An 18,336-nucleotide genomic window follows, 5' to 3' on the forward strand; every position below is an offset into this window, starting at 1 on the left:
GGGAAGCTTTTTCTCCAAAGGCCAGAGTGGTCTCAGTGGGGTGGTTTTCCTCCCTCAGGACCCCACGGCTTGCAGCAGAGTCGACGGGCCCCGTTAAGACTTCTTTTCTCCAGAGGGAAGCATCAGGTAGAGGCAAAAGTCATTGATGCTAAAAAAAAAAAAAAAAAAAAAAAAAAAAGGGAGGGGACTCTCAACAGTCAGACATAATCAGGGCTGACTCCTGCTAGGCAGGGTCCCTTCGAAGGTGGTGCCTCTGGCTTCCAAGGCTCTGCCACTGGCTCAGGTGAGAGGCCTACATAGTCTGGTTTGTTGTTTGTTTCTGGTTTTGTCCCGGAGTGAAGTAAAGTAGAGGCTCAAAGTCTGGGGCAAAGCTTTATTATGGAAGGACCAGCCCTTCGTGTGGTGGGAATGGCTGCTGCCCTCTGAAGGTCACTCTGAAAAATCTCAGCGGTGGCAGCATCTTTGCCTGACAGACGCTGCCCTGCCCTTCTATCTCCACTGTCCTCCAAGACAAGAATCCTAAGTCAGTCTGCTTCCCTGGTCAGAGAGAGGGATGGCGACCGACCGTTTGTCCCTTGGAAGCGGGGGTTGACAGTGGTTGTGATCGCACTTTTGTAGAGAGGATTGTTGTCCTGTGGGAAAACATTGCACACAGTAAGGAAAACTATCAGGCTCTCCCCACTACCTGCCCCACGAGGCCAGATCTCCGAGGCCTGGTTATGCCGAGGGAGGGACTTGCACGGGGAAGCTTTAGAGCTGGTTATGTGTTAGGGATACAGAAAGTTAAGAGACGTCACCAGGAAAGCCCAGCCTGTGGCAGCAGTCGCTGGCCTCACCTGCTTCCAGTTGAGTTGCTGCTGCTCCTTCTCAAAGCGCCTGTACTCCCGTCGGTCGTAGATTTCCACAGAGAGCCGGTAAGCCAGAACCAGCCCTAGTCCCACTGCCACGATGCCCCCTGTGCAGCCCAGTATGATGGCACGGGTGTGATCCACTCCCTCTGGTGGGGCCAAGGTTTAAGGGCTGACCCACAGCTACCCAAAGGATGTCCAGCCTCCCCAGCCAGCCCTGTCATTGAGAACGGGACCCAGCAGAGCCCAAGGTTGTCCTCCCTCCTAGGGCCTTCATCTCATCTCTGCCTTTGCCCTAGGTTGGTGACTGTTTCAAACCCATTACCCTTATCTTTTTCACATCCCCAGTTCTGAGGTCCTGCCTGGTAAGCTCCACTTATCATATACATGGTGTCTCTGCCCACTTACTCTCTTGGGGTCTCACTCTCAGTACGATCCCGCTGGCTGCATGCTCCACCAGGAAGAAGAACAGCTGGTTGTCTATTGTCCTTTCTTTGCACCAGCCATCATCCAAGTTAGGGGCCAAGGTCAAGGTCACATTCACGTCAGCACAGACCACACTACAGTTGGCTGCCAGGGGACCGGTACCAAATGCCCCGCACTCTGCACAATCCCTGTCCGGTGAATGCCAGTCAGTGGATTCACATCTGGGCAGCTGTTACCCACCAGCCCTCACCACACACCCTCAAGGAGAACAGGCAGGTAGGAATTCCCAGCAAGCCTCCCTGCCCCAGATCCCGAGGTAAAGGGCGAGAGGCCTCACCTGTACTGCTCACATGGTGACTTGCAGCCTAGGCACTGGTCACACAGAGCCCCGTAGTAGCCATCCAGGCACTGGCAACGGTTGCATTTGCAGTATCCGTGCCCACTGCAGAGCCCTCCTTCAGGACTGACACAGCTGTCTACACTCTTGCTGCACTCGCAAGCTCTGCCGGTGTGGTTGGCGTGACAGTGACATACTCCACACTGGCAGTGGCCAAAGCCTAGGGAAGAACCGTGCAGAGGGTGACCACCATTCTCACACACAGTTGGCACAGTATGCCTCCACAGTCTGTGTCAGCTGTGCCAGGCACATCCTCTGGCTCAATACTATAGTCTTTGAAATTTGCTCTCAGAGTTGTAAGTGCCCTAGAAAACCCTCCTCCTCCGCCTCCCTCTTGTTCCCCCCTCTTTTCTCACCTTCCTACTCCCTTCTCCCCCTCCCTCCTCCTCTCTCTCCTTCCTCCTTACTCCCCCTCCTACCCCTCCCTGCTCTCCTTCCTTCTCCCTCCTCCCAAAGGCTCTAGGTACCTCCACAGAGGATGCCCTCATGTCGCTCACAGCTGGCATCATCACACTCGCACAGACGCCCAGAGCTCTGCCCACTGCAGCTGCAGCGTCCACATTGGCATCGACCCTTCCCGCTGCATAGGGGCCCTGTCCCGTTTGGGGCCCGGCAACCAGATTCCAAATCTGGGGAGGACAGGTCAGCCTCAGAGCATTCACACAGCTGACCAAGACGGCCAGGGGCACAGCTGGGAAGGGAAAGCAGAGAGATGGGTCAGAGTTTGATTACCTCTGACCTGTCTCTCAAGATATCCTAGGCCGGCAGTTTTCGACCTGTGGGTTGTGACCCTTTGGGAGTCAAGTGGCCCTTTCACAGGGGTCCCCTAAGACCATGGGAAAACAGAGATATTTACAATTCATAACAGTAACAAAATTACTGTTATAAAGTAGCAATGAAAATAATTTTATGGTTTGGGGTCACTAAAGCATGAACTGTATTGAAGGGTTGCAGTGTTAGGAAGGTTGAGAACCATTGCACTAAGGTCATGTTCTCAAGGGAGAAGGAGACAGAGCAGCTGAAACAAACTCAGATAGAAGTGTACCAAGGGTCAGGGTGGGGAGGGGGATTCAGGTCAAGGCGAAGGCCTTAGCATATATGGGAAGCTTTGGGGTATGACATTCAAGTAGATTCCTGAGATACCTAGGTGACTCCAGGAGGATAGAAAGCAGAGTTCATAAAACCCTCACCTGCATATCCCGCACTGAAGGTCCCCCTGTCCATCACTGCAGTAGGGAGCGTGAGGCTGGGCATCACCACAGTTACAGTCGCACACTGTGTGCAGCTCCACAGTTAACTCCTCTGAGAAGCCAAGAGCCCAGAGTCGTAGGACGTGGGCTTCTGGGAGGCAGTGAGTAGCTTGAAGAGTGACCCAGAAATCCACCTGAAGGCAGGAGGGCCAGACAAAGCTGTACACACCCTCTCTCTCTCTCTCTCTCTCTCTCTCTCTCTCTCTTCCCCTCTCTCTCTCTCACACATACACACACACACACACACACACACACACACCACACACACACAATTCACTGACCGCTCAAACACCAGCCCTTAGTAAACTAAGAATAAGTGAAAATGTGTCCCTTTGCCAGGCAGTGGCGGTGCATGCCTTTAATCCCAGCACTTGGGAGGCAGAGGCAGGTGGATTTTTGACTTTGAGGCCAGCCTGGTCTACAAAGTGAGTTCCAGGACAGCCAGGCCTACACAGAGAAACCCTGTCTCGAAAAAACCAAAAAGAAAAGAAGAAAATACACCCCTTCCTCATGGCTGCCCGCATGGTTTCTCCTCCTTTTTTCCCACTTCCACATCCACTTTTCCCGTGGTAAGAGGGAAAGCGTATCTATCACAGCTGGCTGGCTGGCTGGCTTACCGTCTGGTTGACTCGGACATCATTGCACTGTCCCCGGTCCCCAGCCTCACCCTCCGTCTTCTCAGGACCCTTACAGTGAGATTCAAAGGAGATGCTGACTCCTGGTGGGAGTGGAGAGTGCTCAAGAGTCACAGTGGATGACAGGCTCTGTGGAAAGGCAGGGAGGACAGAATCATCTGTGAAGGCGAGCCCCCCAACGCACACCGCTTTCTACCCTCATAGTTACACCTGGTCCGGCTCTCTTTTCACCCTGCCCACTTAGAATTCATTTCTGAAAGAAGAACCACCCTGGGATACCCAGGAGCTAGAGCTTCATGTGCGACAGTTTGGCAGTCCATGTTGAGGGTGTGTTTGTCAAACCCAAACCAGGTCTGCAGAGGCCAACACTGTCTCAAGACTTTTCTCCATGGTTAAGAGATTGGTGTTAGGTAGGGGCAGTGATTCTAATCAGGTATGCTAGGCAGGCAGGCGGCCACTAAGTTCTACATCTCCACTCATTTCACCAAGGCCAAGAACACATCCTTGTTTATTGAGAAAAGAGTCTCCTGTAGCCCAAACTGGCCTTGAAATGTCCTGATCCTTCTGCCTCTGCCTCCCATGTGTGGAATCACAGGCTCGTGTCACCTCATCCAGATAATAACACAGTCCTTGCTATCAACTGTGCCACAGTCAAGCAAGGTGCTACATGCCATGAGTTCAAGGCCACCCTGGTTTACACATTGAGTTCCAGGACAACCAGGACTATATAGAGAGACCCTGTATTTACATTTTTTAAAAAAGTAAAACGAGGGCTGGTGAGATGGCTCAGTGGGTAAGAGCACCCGACTGCTCTTCCGAAGGTCCGGAGTTCAAATCCCAGCAACCACATGGTGGCTCACAACCACCCATAATGAGGTCTGACGCCCTCTTCTGGAGTGTCTGAAGACAGCTACAGTGTACTTACATATAATAAATAAATAAATCTTTAAAAAAAAAAGTAAAACAAGGTCTACAGTCTAGAACAGAAATGAGCCTTAAACTCAAGAGACATTCAAGCTCCATAAAATTCTGTTCCTGAGTTGTTACAAATGCAGTGTAGGGCTAGAGAGATGGCTCAGTGGTTAAGAGCACTGACTGCTCTTCCAGAGGTCCTGAGTTCAATTCCCAGCAACTACATGGTAACTCACAACCATCTGCAATGGGATCTGATGCCCTCTTCTGGTGTCTCTGAAGACACCTACAGTGTACTCATAAATAAATCTTTTTTTTTTTAAATGTGGATGATAATAGTTATGAAGCAGGTGTGGTGCAGGACCTCTTGGCATAGGATGGTAATCTAAGGTCCAAGCAAGGGCATGGATAGATCAGTGTACACAATGTCTCCAAATAAAAAGGAAAATGCTGACAGTGTAGCTCAGGGTTAGAACACTTGCCCAACAAACAAGGGACCCTGGATCTAATCCCCAGCACTGTCTACACTGAGCCTGCTGGTTGGTATACATATACCTGTAATCCCAGAGTTTAGAAGGCAGAGGCAGATAGATTGCCACAAGTTCAAGGCCAGCCTGATCTACATAGTGAATTCCAGGCCAGCCAGGGCTACAGAGCAAGACTCTTTTTTTTTTGGAGACAGGGTTTCTGTATAGCCCTGGCTGTCCTGGAACTCACTCTGTAGACCAGGCCTCAAACTCAGAAACCCACCTGCCTCTGTCTCCCAAGTGCTGGGATTAAAGGCATGTGCCACCACTGCCCGGCCAGAGCAAGACTCTTATCTCTAAAAACAAACAACAAAATTAAATTTAAAGGTTGGGCAGGAAAAAAAAAAAAAAAAGAAAGAAAGAAAAAAAAAGCTGGGTGGCGTACATACATGCAGCTCTAAATGGAGTCAAGGATTCTCAAAAAATAAAAAGAAAAAGAAAAGAACGGGGCTGCAGAGCTGGCTCAGAGTTAAGAGCACTAACTGCTAATTCTGAAGATCCTGAGTTCAAATCCCAGCAACCACATGGTGGCTCACAACCATCCATAATGAGATGTGACGCCCTCTTCTAGAGTTTCTGAAGACAGCTACAGTGTACTTACATATAATAAATAAATAAATCTTTTAAAAGAAAAAGACCACGTGAAGTTGAGAGGGAAAATGGTAGGTATATATTGGTGAACTGTAGAGGCAAGAATGGGGAGTTAGATTTGATCTAAACACATTATATATATACATATGAATGTTAAATATTTAAAATTTAAATTATTTTATGTATATAGATGTTTTACCTGCAAGTATGTCTTTAACATTTTTTAAAGATATTATGTCCATTGGTGTTTTACTTGCATACATGTCTGTGTGAGCGTGTTAAGTCCCCTGGAACTGTAGTTACAGACAGGTGTGAGCTGCTATGTGGGTGCTGGGAATTGAACCCAGGTCCTCTGGAAGAGCAGCCAGTGCTTTTAGCCACTGAGCCCTCTCTCCAGCGTCCCTTAAATATTTTTTAGATTAGTAAAAAGAGATAGACCTTTGATCCTAGCACTCTGGAGGCAGAGGCAGGCGGATTTCTGAGTTTGAGGCTAGCCTGATCTACAGAGTGAGTTCCAGGACAACCAGGGCTACACAGAGAAACCCTGTCTCAAAAATCCAAAAACAAGCAAACAAACAAACAAACAAATAAAAAAAAAAGAGATAGAGTAAGGAGTATAGCTGGGTAGCAGAGTGCTTGCCTAGCATAATAAAGCTCTAGGTTCAATTGTTAATATGGCCAAAAGAATAACATGTAATTATATTTATGAATGTGAATATACGAATAGCTAAGGGCAGCCATGTGCAAACTGTAGATAGGAGCTGTGATAGGATAGAACTCATGCCTTTTTAATTACAGTTATGCCCCACCACCTGAGGACCGTGCTCCCTCGCCCCTACTCCCCCGCCCCCCACGCTCTCTGCTCACATCATAAGCATCCATGATGAGCTGCACCACATTGCTGGAGTCCTCACTCAGCTCCCCGACAGCAGACTTGGGAATCAACTGTCTCAGCTCCTGTGTTACGAAGAGGAGAGAGAGAGATAAAGAATAAAGCTTTAGGAGGATGGGTTCCTGGGGGGGTCTGAAAAGAGTTGTGTGGGAAGAACAGACTAGGTTGGAGTCGGGGGCTCAGAAATGACGGGATAGATCAGGAAGTCTTTCCTCAGAGAACTCTCACCTGATACACAGGCAGTGTTGCACCGGTGACAGCAAAGATAGGTTGGATATTCGCTGCAGTGAGGGCCTGGGCTACTTGACCCACAGAGGGATAGTCCTGAGGCAGGGAGGGAACAAGTGACTATTGCTGGTCTTCCTTCAGTGTGCTAAGTACCCTCAGACTGAATAAAGCAAGCCAGGACCCAAAATCCCACCAGCAGGAGGAGCCTCGAATGATGGCAGTGTTCCAGGATGCTACCCGATGAAAACTATAAACCAAAGAGTCCTGAATGAGGCTCAGATGGGGGAGGGAGGACTCACAAACTCTGCGCTGTTCGTGTAGACACCATTGCTGTCCAGATGGCACCGCCCGTCGCTGGGCATGAAAATGCCACCCAGTTTCCCATCCCCAGCTGTGTGGAATGTATCGTCTGAAGTGAACACTAGAAGACGGGAGACATTTCTCCAGCCAATCTGTTCCTGAGGGGAAAGGGGGCAACCTGTATACCCTGCCATAGCATTTGAGATATCCCAGTGAAAGAAATTAGCAAGATTGTTCTGAGTCATTTTTGTTTGCCCCCACCCTTCTCATTTCTTCCTTTAAAAAAAAGATTTATTTTTTATATATAAGTACATTGTAGTTGTCTTCAGACACACCAGAACAGGGCTTCAGAACCCATTACAGGTGGTTGTGAGCCACCATGTGGTTGCTGGGAATTGAACTCAGGAGCAGTCAGTGCTCTTAACCGCTGAGCCCTCCCTTCCCATTTCTAATTCTCTGCTCCAAGGTCTCTGAACACCCTCCTCCAAACAAGCCTGTTGTTAGTGGAGGCCCTCTTATGAACTAGGAAAAGTGCCTCTTCTTCATGATCGTTTACTTCATCGTATCGGATAACTGTTAAGGTAAGCATGCACACCTCAGTGAGATGATATGGATACGGCACATATCCATAACAACAGGTAGTCCTGGCCCCAGACAGCTCCTGGGCTCAGATCCTAACCCTATCTCACCTGGCAGAGGGCAGCCTGCAAAATGGCATCAAAGCCGCCTTCGGGTGAGTCCAGGTTGCCAGAGACATTCTGGCGTCCCACCTCTCTCTCGAAGGCTTGAGCGTCCCCGGTGAGGGACAGCACGTGGTGAAAGCTGAAGGGTGGCTGACAACGCTCCAGTCGGCTGGGGCATGGGTGGTGAAGCTTGGAGGGCACGGTGCTTACAAAGGGCAGCACCGTTTTGTCCACGAAGGAGCCAAAACCTGAAAGCAGAAAGCGATGGGAGCTGTGCCAAAGATCACAAGGCATCGACAGGATTTAAGAGTCCCTGCTAAATACTCAGATGATACACCTAGATGACAGGGACCTGGCAAGGGCAAAAATGTGACTCAAGAAGGTGGGGATGGAGGAGATGAAGAGGAGGACCCAACAGCAGCATCCAGGCTTCCTGGAGGCTGAGGCATCCAGGGTCAAGGGTGTAGAAACAGCAGGCGGCACCAAGCCGGTGTTTTAAAGGGGGCTTGTTTATTTTGACTCAGGTTCTCTCTGTGTAGCCCTGGATGTCCTGGAACTGGCTCTGTAAACCAGGCTGTCCTCAAACTCAGAGCTCTGCCTGCCTCTGCCTTCTGGGATTAAAGGTGTGCACCGCCACTACCTGGCACGGGGTGAATTTGAGCCATAGGGGACGGGGGGGGGGGGGGATCATTACAGAATGTGGAACAGGAACACTGCATCTAGATTATCCAGAAACACTGGGTGGGCAGCTGTCTGTCTGAATAGTCTTTTAAATTCTGAGCCTCAGTTGGTCCTCCTGTAGAGCAAGGGAACCTTCAAGGGTCAATCCAAAAGCTCCTCGAGAGCTTAGACCTAGATGAGTGTCTCTTGGGAGAGATGTCAAGATCCAATGATCGAGTCTGTTAAATACTGGGAGAGTATAGTGGAAGCTAAAGGCAGTGACAAGGGCTGGCAGGGTCTAGGTAGCGCTTGCTTACCTATGCGCACAGAATGTGTGACCTCCTGCAGCCTGACCAGCAGGGCATGCCCTAGCTGGCGCACACGTTCCAAGTCGTCCTTCATTGAGTAGCTCAGGTCCATAAGGTAATATAGGTCCACGGGGTACCCCGCAGCTCGGAGGAAGCGGACCCGGAATTTCTGGGGCTCCCCTGATAGAGAAAGGGAGGATAGACTCTGAAGCCCAGTGCATTCCAGGCCAGCCCAGACTTGCACCCCGCGCTGCCCCGGACTCACCTGGTCGCAGCGTGACGCGGATCCGCTGCGGGGCCAGCTGGGTGGCCCCCTCGCCGCGATCTCCCTGGCTGAGCGGCTTGTCCTGCAGCACCTCCTGGCGGCCTCTCGGCTCCTCTAGCTCCTGCGCGGGGCACCCGCGAGCCAGTAGCTCCTCTCGCCGCGCGCAGCGCCTCGCCTCTGCCTCTCCCGAGGCAGTGAAGTTCTGTACCCCAAGAGGAGGCTCACTGAACCCCAGCCCCCACGGCCCCTCAACCGACTAACAACACCACCCTGCAAACCCTGCCGCCTGCAATCGCCTGCACATCCCGGTCTGTTCTCAGCCAGCCTCCAATGAGCCCTGATTTATTCTTACAGTTCACTCACTCCACAGCTACTATGGAAAACCTATAGTACTTTCTTCTTCATCAGCGCCCACTTCCAGTAGCAGTCCTCCCCGCTTTCCGGAACTCAACGTCCCCTTTCCCGAAGTCTCCCACCTATGCTTTCTCATTAGAGCTACAAACTTCCGTTGAGATCTCAGGGTCTTCAAGGTTACAGAAAAACCACCCCGTAGTCCATCTTCCCCTGCATGGCCAGATTAAAATAGGAAGGGGGTCAGTCACACCAGTTTCTGGGAAGGAGGACGATAAAGACGACAGAAAGACACACGTGCACGCACGCGCGCGTACACACACACACACACACACACACACACACACACACACACGACGTCTGGTACCCTGCACTGACTGACAAGCCGCAGGGGAAGGAAATGGCTAGGTGGCTTCTCCGTGGGCAATGGTGCCAGCCCCTAGGGAACGGAAGAGGTAGATACAGACCAGCAGCTGTTCCCAGGGGCTTATCTCTCTAGCCACTGTCTAGGTCCTCTGCCTCCCTGACTACGGAGTTTCATGATCAGTAGTTTCTTGGGCCCCCTAGGCAGCTGTAAACATGGCTGCCTGTCAGTGTGTCTATCTTACCAAGCCTGCACTTATCTAAATCTCCATCTTTCTGTGAGAGACTGCCTCAGAGGCCCTTCCACGAGCACTTCCTCTTTTTTTTTTATTTTTGTTTTTTTTTTTTTTTTTGTTTTTCGAGACAGGGTTTCTCTATAGCCCTGGCTGTCCTGGAACTCACTTTATAGACCAGGCTGGCCTCGAACTCAGAAATCCACCTGCCTCTGCCTCTCGAGTGCTGGGATTAAAGGCGTGTGCTACCACGCCTGGCTGAGCACTTCCTCTTTAAGGCATCCATAAAGAGCAGCTTTTTTAAAAAACTAATTTTTTATTTATTTTTATGTATATAAGTACACTGTAGCTGTCTTCAGACACACACCAGAAGAGTGCATCAAATCCCATTACAGAGGGTTGTGAGCCACCATGTGGTTGCTGAGAATTGAGCTCAGAACCTCTGGAAGAACAGTCGGTGTTCTTAACCCCTGAGCCATCTCTCCAGCCCAAGAACAGCTCTTTTGACCAGCAAGGAATACACACTCCCCAGCATCCTTACCCCTCAGGTACCCCAGACCTTCCCAGTGGCCTCCTCCCATACACTCACATAAATCCACAGGTTTTTGGAAGCCTTCATATATTTCCCTCTCCAGAATGCATGCCGGGAAATCATAATCTGCACATACATGCCTGACTCAGAAGCCTCATCATGCATGTTCTGTTATGGACTGGATTCTCCCTCCAAATTATCTATTGTTATCAATGTGTCTATCCATCTACTGTCTGAGACAGAGCCTCAATATGTAGCTCTGTCTGTCCTAGAACTCACATTATAGAACAGGCCGGTTTCGAACTCACAGAGACCTGCCTGCCTCTGCCACCCAAGTGCTTGGATTAAAGGCACATGCCATAATTTCCTGACTTGTGCTTAATTTTTAACTCTCACTTTGATGGTATGTGAGGTGAGGCCTTTGGGTGGAGGTTAGGCTTAGGTGAAGTCCTGAGAGTGAGACCCTTGAGATGAGATGTGCCCCTTAAGATGTGACAGCTGGGGCTGGAGAGGTGGCTCAGTAGTTAACAGCACCTACTGCGCTTTAAGAGGACCCAAGTTCAGTTCCCAGCACCCATGTGATGGTTTACAACCAGTAACTCCAGTTCTTAGGGATCCAACACCCTCTTCTGACCTCCACAGGTACCTGCAGACATGGGGTGCACATCCACACACTAACACACATGCACATAAAATAAATATCTTTTATAAAGAATCAATAGGGTTGGAGAGATGACTCAGAGGTTAAGAGCACTGACTGCTCTTCCAGAGGACCTGCTTTCAATTCCCAGCAACCACATGGTGGCTCTCAACTATCTGTAATGGGATCCGATGCCCTCTTCTGGTGTGTCTGAGGACAGCTACAGTGTACTCATATAAATAAAATCAATAAATCTTTTAAAGAGAGAGAGAGAGAGTCAACAGCAGAGGGGTCTCCTCCCCACACCCTAACCCCATGTCGTAATACAGCAGGAAGGTAGCCCATCTCTAAGCCAGGAAAAAATGCTCCAGAGAGAACCAAATGAACCAGCACTTTGCTCTTGAATTCCAAGCCTTTCAATTCATAAGAAGTATGTTTCTGTTGCATGTTGTCACAGAATACGTAACTGGCCAGTCTACTTTCTCACATGCAGAAGCACGAACTCCCACAAGGACATCTTCCTCTGAGCTCATGGGTCACGGGTTCTGTTCACGTATGCTCAGAAACTTACACGCATATGAGTCACACATTGGAATCCTGTCTGTCCAAATTCAGTCACACATGAGAAGGGACAGTATTCCCCCCCCCCCAAAAAAAAATCACAAATCTACCTACACAACGCACATCACACATGTTCAGGACCACACACACCCATGTTTACCAGTTGTTTGCACCATGCACAGCTGGGATGTGAGAGAATACACTTCTGGCAGGAAGGAACTGGCTGGCAGGATCCCTGCAGAGACAGGTCAGGATCCTCCCATTCTGCGGCCTCCCCAGAGGATGTAATCTTGGTATCTAACTCACTCTGACCTCCGCCCAGAACCAGCAGAAAAATGAGAACAGTTGATGAATCCACCATGGCCTGTGACGAGATATAAAGGCAGACACACAAATCCTCAGGGAGGGCCCGAGAGCCCTCTAAACTTAGCTTGTGGTTGCCAAGCTGAATCTTACCCCAACTCCATCTCTCTCCTCAGAGTTTCACGAAGCCCCCTGTGGATTCAGCAGCTTTTCCAAAATGGTGGGAAGTGACAGGTGCCAGAGCAAGGGAGAGACCACTTCAGGTACCCAGGGTGGACAGAGTAGCCTGAGAAAGGGTCTGTGGGCTGCAGAGTCTACTCAATGGTTAAGAGCACTGTGGAGCTGAAGAGATGGTTTAGCCATCTAAACCACTGGCTGCTCTTCCAGAGGATGCCCTCCCATCCTGGGTTCCATTCCCAGCACCCATGTGGCACGCCAGCTCACGGCTTCCTGTAACTCTAGTTCCAGAGGATCCAACACACTCTTGGGCCTCCAAGAGTACCAGTCTTACATGTGGTGCATAGACACACATATGGTAAAAAGCACTCATACTCATAAAATAAAAATCAATAAAATCTTAGGGGGAGGAAAAAAAGCATGCAGTGTTCTCTGGAGCACCCGAATGAACTCTATTCCCAGCCTTTTTCTGGCATCTCACCATTGCCTTAACTCCCTCTCCACAGGCACCTGAACCCATGTGCACATACATACCCACACAGGTACATGTGCATAGACATAATAATTCTATTTTTAAATCCAGGTGTAGTGATACTACCACGTGGGAGGCAGAGGCAGATAGATCTCTGTGATTTTGAGGCCAGCCTGGTCTTCACAGTGAGTTCCAGGCAAGGCAGGGGTTATACAGTGAGATCTCTCTCAAAAACAAAAAAGAAGGCAGGAAGGAAAGGGTGAGACAGTCTGGAACAGTAAGACTGAACCCCAATCTCTTCACCAGTTTTCCAAGCCGAAGTGAAGGTAGCACCAGATTCTATCCCACCTAGATCCCTCAATGGTTCTGTAACACACAAGTGCCAGGCTCTCCCCTGCCTCCCCTCTCCTCCCACCCACTGTCTCAATCTCCACATCTGTTATGTGAAGGAATTGAATAAAACATCTGACAGCCTTGAAGTCTACCCAAGCCGAAGAGAGGCAAGGAGTAGAGATGAGGAAGTGTGTGCTCAGGGAAAGGTGGTTTCACACAGGGAATTTGTAACCAGAGGAAAGGCACCTACTAAGAAATCCTCATTGATGTGGGGATCTATATTTCATTTTATTATTATGTCTGTGCACCACGAGTGCCGCTGGTGCCCTTGGAGGGCAGAAGAGAGCATCGGATCCTTGGAACTGAAGTTATAGATGGTTGTGAGCCGCCATGGAAACCAAACGCAAGTCCTTGGGAAGAGCTGGGGCTTTGGCAATAACCTGATATGTTATATCTGCTGTATCTCCAGCCTGGTGCATTTAGCTGAGTTTTGTTTTGTGTTCTATGCTCGTGTAGTTAATTGATAGTGAAGAGCATGCACATGCCACAGCATGCTATAGCATGTGTGTGGAGGTAAAGGACATCTTGTGGGACAGGGCATCAGGCTCGACTGTAGGCATCTTTACTCTCTAAGTAAACTTTCCAGTTGCTTTTCTGTTGCTGCTTTGGTGTTGGTGTTTTGGAGACAGGGACCTGGCTGGCCTGAGCCTCACTGTGTAGCCCAGGCTGGGCTTGAACATATGTCTTTGCCCTTTCAGTTTTTTGTTTGTGTGTGTGTGTGTGTGTGTGTGTGTTTGTGTTTGTTTGTTTGTTTTTCAAGACAGAGTTTCTCTTTGTAGCCCTGGTTGTCCTGGAACTCACTCTGTAGACCAGGCTGGCCTAGAACTCTGAAATCTGCCTTCCTCTGCCTCCTGAGTGCTGGGGTTAAAGGTGTGTGCCACCACTGCCCGGCATCTTTGCCCTTTCAAGTGCTAGGATTACAGGTGTGAGTGGCCATACCCAGCCAAATTTCCTGTGGCTGAGAGTTCAGCTGTAGGAAGTCAAAATTTAGTCAATTGGTTAATTTTAAAATTAATCAGGCCCAGCTGGGCATAGTGGTACACAGCTTTAATCCCAGCACCTGAGAGGCAGAAGCCAGCCTGGTCTTGAAATCAGAAATCCGTCTGCCTCTGCCTCCCAAGTGCTGGGATTAAAGAAGTGTGCCATCACTACCCGACTAGAGATTTTTTTTTTTAATGAATAAAAATCAAATAGGCAGTGAGTCAAAAATAAAAGATGTTAGGATGATGCATGCTGTTATACCAATACCTGGAGATAGAGGCCGAAGAACAAGACCAGACTAGACCATATGTCTCAAAAGACATTTTCATTAATCAAAATTAATAATGCTACATTATTCAAGACAATATGGGGACTGGAGAGCTGGCTCAGTGGTTAAGAGCACTGACTGCTCTTCTAGAGGTCCTGAGTTCAATTTCCAGCAACCACATGGTGGCTCACAACCATCTATAAGGGGATATGATGCCTTTTTCTGGTATGTCTGAAGGCAGCAACAGAGTACTAACATATATAAAATAAATAAATCTTTAAAAAAGAGAGAGAGAGTGTGTGTGTGTGGTAGTAACATAAAGCTAAGCATTAGTAAACCAGAACTGGAGCTGCAGAGCCATGTTTGATAGCGCAGGGCGGGTAGAGGTAGGTGGATCTCTGTGAGTTTAAGGCCAGCTTCGTCTACATAAGGAGTTCTAGACCAGCCTGGACTACATAGAGAGATCCCGTAATTCCTTATAAACTCCCTCTGTGTGAGTTAACAAGTAGTTAACCTAAAATGATGGGCGTCACATTCAATTATCTGGGGTCTGATGGATGTCTAGCACAGCATCTGACAAGCATGTTAAAACCCCTCGTTTCCACCTTCGACTTCACCTAAAACCTTCATAGTTTCTTCTCTTTCTTTTAGATTTTAATATTTTTTGGTCGGATTAATTCCTTCTCCTTGATGTGTCTAACGTCACGCGTGCCCCCAGAGCGCAGAAGCATCAGGTCCCTTGCCAATGCAGTGATGGATGGTTGTTAAGCAATATGTGGGTGCTGAGGGGGGCGTCAAACCTGGATCCTTTGCAAGAGCAACAAGTGCTCTTAGCCACCGAATGCTCTCTCCAGTCTCAAAAATGTAATGGTTTCTAATTGCCTACTGTGACTAATCATGACACACACACACACACAAGGAAAGCACATGCAGCCATCACACACGTGCAGATGACTCTCAAGGAACCCTCTGGAAGACTGGCAGTACCCGCCGGCAACACTGGTAAGTAGAGACTGCAGCGTAAGCTCCCTAGGGATTGTGCTATGGTGTTCCCATGGCCACCAGCAGTGTACAAGAGCCTGCTAGCCAGCAACCACAACCCCCTCAGCTTGGGTCCAGACTCAGGTACTGATGCTCTTTACAGGGAGTATGGGGAAGGGTGGGGTACTGAGCCGTTGAACACCCCATCCTGCTCACCACCCCATGTGACCTCAGATGGGTGTAGTACATTACAGAGCTTCTGCTCTCAGGGAGAGGCTGACCCCAGGCTTAACCTCACTGAAACCTCAGACCTGCGTGCTTTGCGCTGTGGTCAGGGAGGCTCGAGACTCTGCAGCACAAAATTTAGTTCTGACTCATCTCATAGATGGGGCTTCACTTCCACTCCCCCCACAAGACAGAGACATCAAGTCCACTCATCTCTCCTAAAGGGGGCTCTGAACTCATACATGACCTCTCCTGCCCCTCTCAATTCTGTCCCTTTCTCCCTTCTTTGGCAATCCATGTATCTTGCCACCTGCTGCCTGTCTCCTTCCATGCACACACGCATGCGTATGTGTGCGTGTGCATGTGTGTGTGTGTGCATGTGTGTGAGCATGCACATGTACAGTGCAAGCCTCAGTAGACCAGGAATGTGGAGTCTGTGGCTAAGGTGCCAAGTGGGAAGACTTCTGGACTGTGCAAAAAACATCAAGTTGCAAAGATAGCAGCCAGGGACAGACAGGAGATGCTGGGAGAAGCACAAGAGTAAGTAAGCCTTAGCTCTCAGAAAACACTCACGTATAGCATCGCAATCTCCTTCCCTCCCTCTGGCTCCACTGGAGAAACAAATGGATGAGCAGCAGGAGGCTGGGATAACCGAGAAAGAAATAGTGGGGACCATAGGAGTGCAGAAGGGGGTTCAGAGCCTTTCTCAAGACTAGACAGAGCACTGGAGAGCCCAGATCACAGAGAGGTAGGGAACAAGTAGGCCTGGGTGAGAGGAGGAGGTGGGTGGGCTGCTGCCCTGAGGGTACTCACAGGTGCTTGAGGAGGAGCAGCCCTTCCTCCGCCGGTGGCAGTGGCAGCCCTTGTGTACAGATGGAGAGGCAGCAGAGGAGGAAGTGACACACCCTGGGGTGGGGGGACTCTTGGAGGGTGGCTGATCTAGCAGAAGGTGGAGCAGATAGGAGTGGGCTGGGTAAAGAAAGGACCTAGGAGTCCCATCTACTAAGCACTGCTCCTGTGCTAAAGAAGTACAAGGAAGGGTCACCAGAACAGCGCCGGATAGTGGCGGTGCCCCCACCCCTGCCCCCACACATGTCACAGACGCAGAGATTGAAGCCCAGACTCTAAAGAGAGATCGACTTTGCAAAATGTCACACAGGTAGCAAGGGGCTGCTGGGCTGTAATCTAAATCCAACTCAGCTTCCTTCCAAAACTCAATGTTCTCTCCAGTATCACAGAGAGGAAGGAGCAGACAGGAAGAAACATGAAGGAAGGTGGTTTCTGTTCCTTTGGAAAACTCAGGGGCCATTGAGTTGTGATGACTGCCTTTCGTGCTAGGTATCCATCTTGGTTCCAATAGCCACTTGTCTTTTGATTTGCCAGGAAAATAAGTTCCCAGTAACCCTGACACACCGGCCTTCACCCACAAGCCTACATCTGTACTTGTTTTGATAGAATCGGTATTTGTCGCTGTTGTTGGTTTTGTTTTGTTTTGTTTTGTTTTCTCTGACATTCTTGTGCAGACATTCTGGACTACTTTGAGGTCCCCTTGACTACTACCTCTTGGCAGAGCAAAACAGCTCTTGGCTTGCATATGCAGATACTCAAGGTCTTGTGGTCTTCATTTTTAAAAATCCTTTCCTCATCCCTTATTCCCCTTTGAGTGGCAGACTCTAATTTGGCTCAGAGATTGCTGTCCTGCTACCAGTATCAATAAATTTAACTAATTATAACCTGGATTGAATCAAGGTCTTTCCCTAGAAGTCTCGACTCCTGAGAGTACCACAGCTAAGCTATTTGGACTCTGAAGCCAACCTGCCTGAGTTAAAATCCTGGCTCTCTCTCCGTTAGCATGAAGTAGTAAAACTCCTTAGCTGTATTCTTTAATCCAGGGTTTCACAACCTGTGTGAGTCACAACCCCATAGGAGTTGAACAACCATTTCACAGGGGTTGCCTAAGACCATCAGAAATATCAGATATTTGCATTACGATTCATAGCAGTGACAAAAATTGCAATTATGACGTAGCAGTGAAAATGACTCTGGTTGGGGTCACCACAGCATGTGGGACTGGATTAAGGACTCGTGACGTTCGGAAGGAGGGGAGAACTTCCTATGGCTGCCATTTTATAGATCACCATAAAAAAATAAGACGGTGTCTATTTAAGAGACCATCTGGTACAGTAAGAAGGGTGTGTGAGGATGCGGCTCAGTGTCAAGATGCTTGCCCAGCTTTCAGGAGGCCTTAGGTTTGGTCTCTATCACTGAGAGAGGCAATAACTGTAGGAGTGAGGAGTCTAAGGGGATAAGAGGTGGAGGCTTTTTCTTTTAGGTTTATTATTTATTAATATATGTAAGTGCACCGTAGCTGTCTTCAGACACACCAGAAGAGGGAGTCAGATCTCATTACGGATGGTTGTGAGCCACCATGTGGTTGCTGGGATTTGAACTCTGGACCTTCGAAAGAACAGTTGGGTGCTCTTACCCACTGAGCCATCTCACCAGCCCGAGGTGGAGGCTTTAAGGGTCTAGACAGTTGGCAAGTTAGAGAGAGGCAGATGGCTAGGTTTGGGGGTGCCACTGGGGGTCCAGGAGCCAGGATAGAGGTGAGTCTGGGAAAGAGTGCAGCTAGAGCAGCCCGGAGTGAAGCTGCTATGTTATGCTATGCTATGCTATGCTATACTATGCTATGCTATGCTATGCTATGCTATGCTATGCTATGCTACGCTATGCTATACTATGTATGCCATGTCATGCCATGCTATGGGGAGAACTGTGTTCTGTAAATACAAATGGGAACTTTCCCTGGACCACAGTGCTGGTAGAGATTCCCTATAGAAAGCAGCGTGTGTTCCGTGTCCTGGTGAGCACAGACAAGCCATGTTGGCTCTCCTGCTGTCCTCACAGAGCAAAAGAATTCCTATCACAAATAGA

The 18,336-nt window shown here is 49.2% G+C and overlaps 1 protein-coding gene across 3 annotated transcripts; it reads right to left on the reverse strand.

Moving 5' to 3' along the window:
- Window positions 1–358: 358 nt before the first annotated feature.
- Window positions 359–17,770, reverse strand: Itgb7 (integrin beta 7). Of its 3 annotated transcripts, NM_013566.2 has the most exons (15): window positions 16,216–16,300; window positions 11,763–11,966; window positions 8,923–9,124; window positions 8,667–8,837; window positions 7,696–7,937; window positions 7,006–7,164; window positions 6,707–6,802; window positions 6,454–6,543; window positions 3,539–3,685; window positions 2,862–3,055; window positions 2,139–2,362; window positions 1,612–1,831; window positions 1,257–1,462; window positions 837–997; window positions 360–632 (listed from the first exon to the last, which is right to left on the reverse strand). In NM_013566.2, exons 2-15 carry the CDS (start codon window positions 11,961–11,963, stop codon window positions 525–527), a joined length of 2,421 nt encoding a protein of 806 aa, NP_038594.2. In that variant the 5' UTR covers window positions 11,964–11,966; window positions 16,216–16,300; the 3' UTR covers window positions 360–524. The 3 variants fall into 3 exon arrangements, with proteins under 3 accessions (XP_006520545.1, NP_038594.2, XP_017171929.1); XM_006520482.2 differs by lacking the exon at window positions 837–997 and having other exon boundaries at window positions 359–632; window positions 16,216–16,323; XM_017316440.1 differs by lacking the exons at window positions 360–632; window positions 837–997; window positions 1,257–1,462; ... (9 more) ...; window positions 8,923–9,124; window positions 11,763–11,966 and adding an exon at window positions 14,482–16,044 and having other exon boundaries at window positions 16,216–17,770.
- Window positions 17,771–18,336: the final 566 nt, after the last annotated feature.

This window comes from Mus musculus, chromosome 15 (genome assembly GCF_000001635.26).
Source record: "Mus musculus strain C57BL/6J chromosome 15, GRCm38.p6 C57BL/6J".
Lineage (NCBI taxonomy): Eukaryota > Metazoa > Chordata > Mammalia > Rodentia > Muridae > Mus > Mus musculus.

Bases quoted from the DNA above. Each gene is read 5' to 3' on its own strand.
- Itgb7 (NM_013566.2), bottom strand. From the start codon at position 11,963: ATGGTGGATTCATCAACTGTTCTCATTTTTCTGCTGGTTCTGGGCGGA. The intron at 6,803-7,005 runs GTGAGTCCTCCC...TCCCTGCCTCAG, and splicing joins ACACGAACAGCGCAGAGTTT to GACTATCCCTCTGTGGGTCA. The intron at 2,363-2,861 runs GTGAGGGTTTTA...TTCCCTTCCCAG, and splicing joins CTTCAGTGCGGGATATGCAG to CTGTGCCCCTGGCCGTCTTG.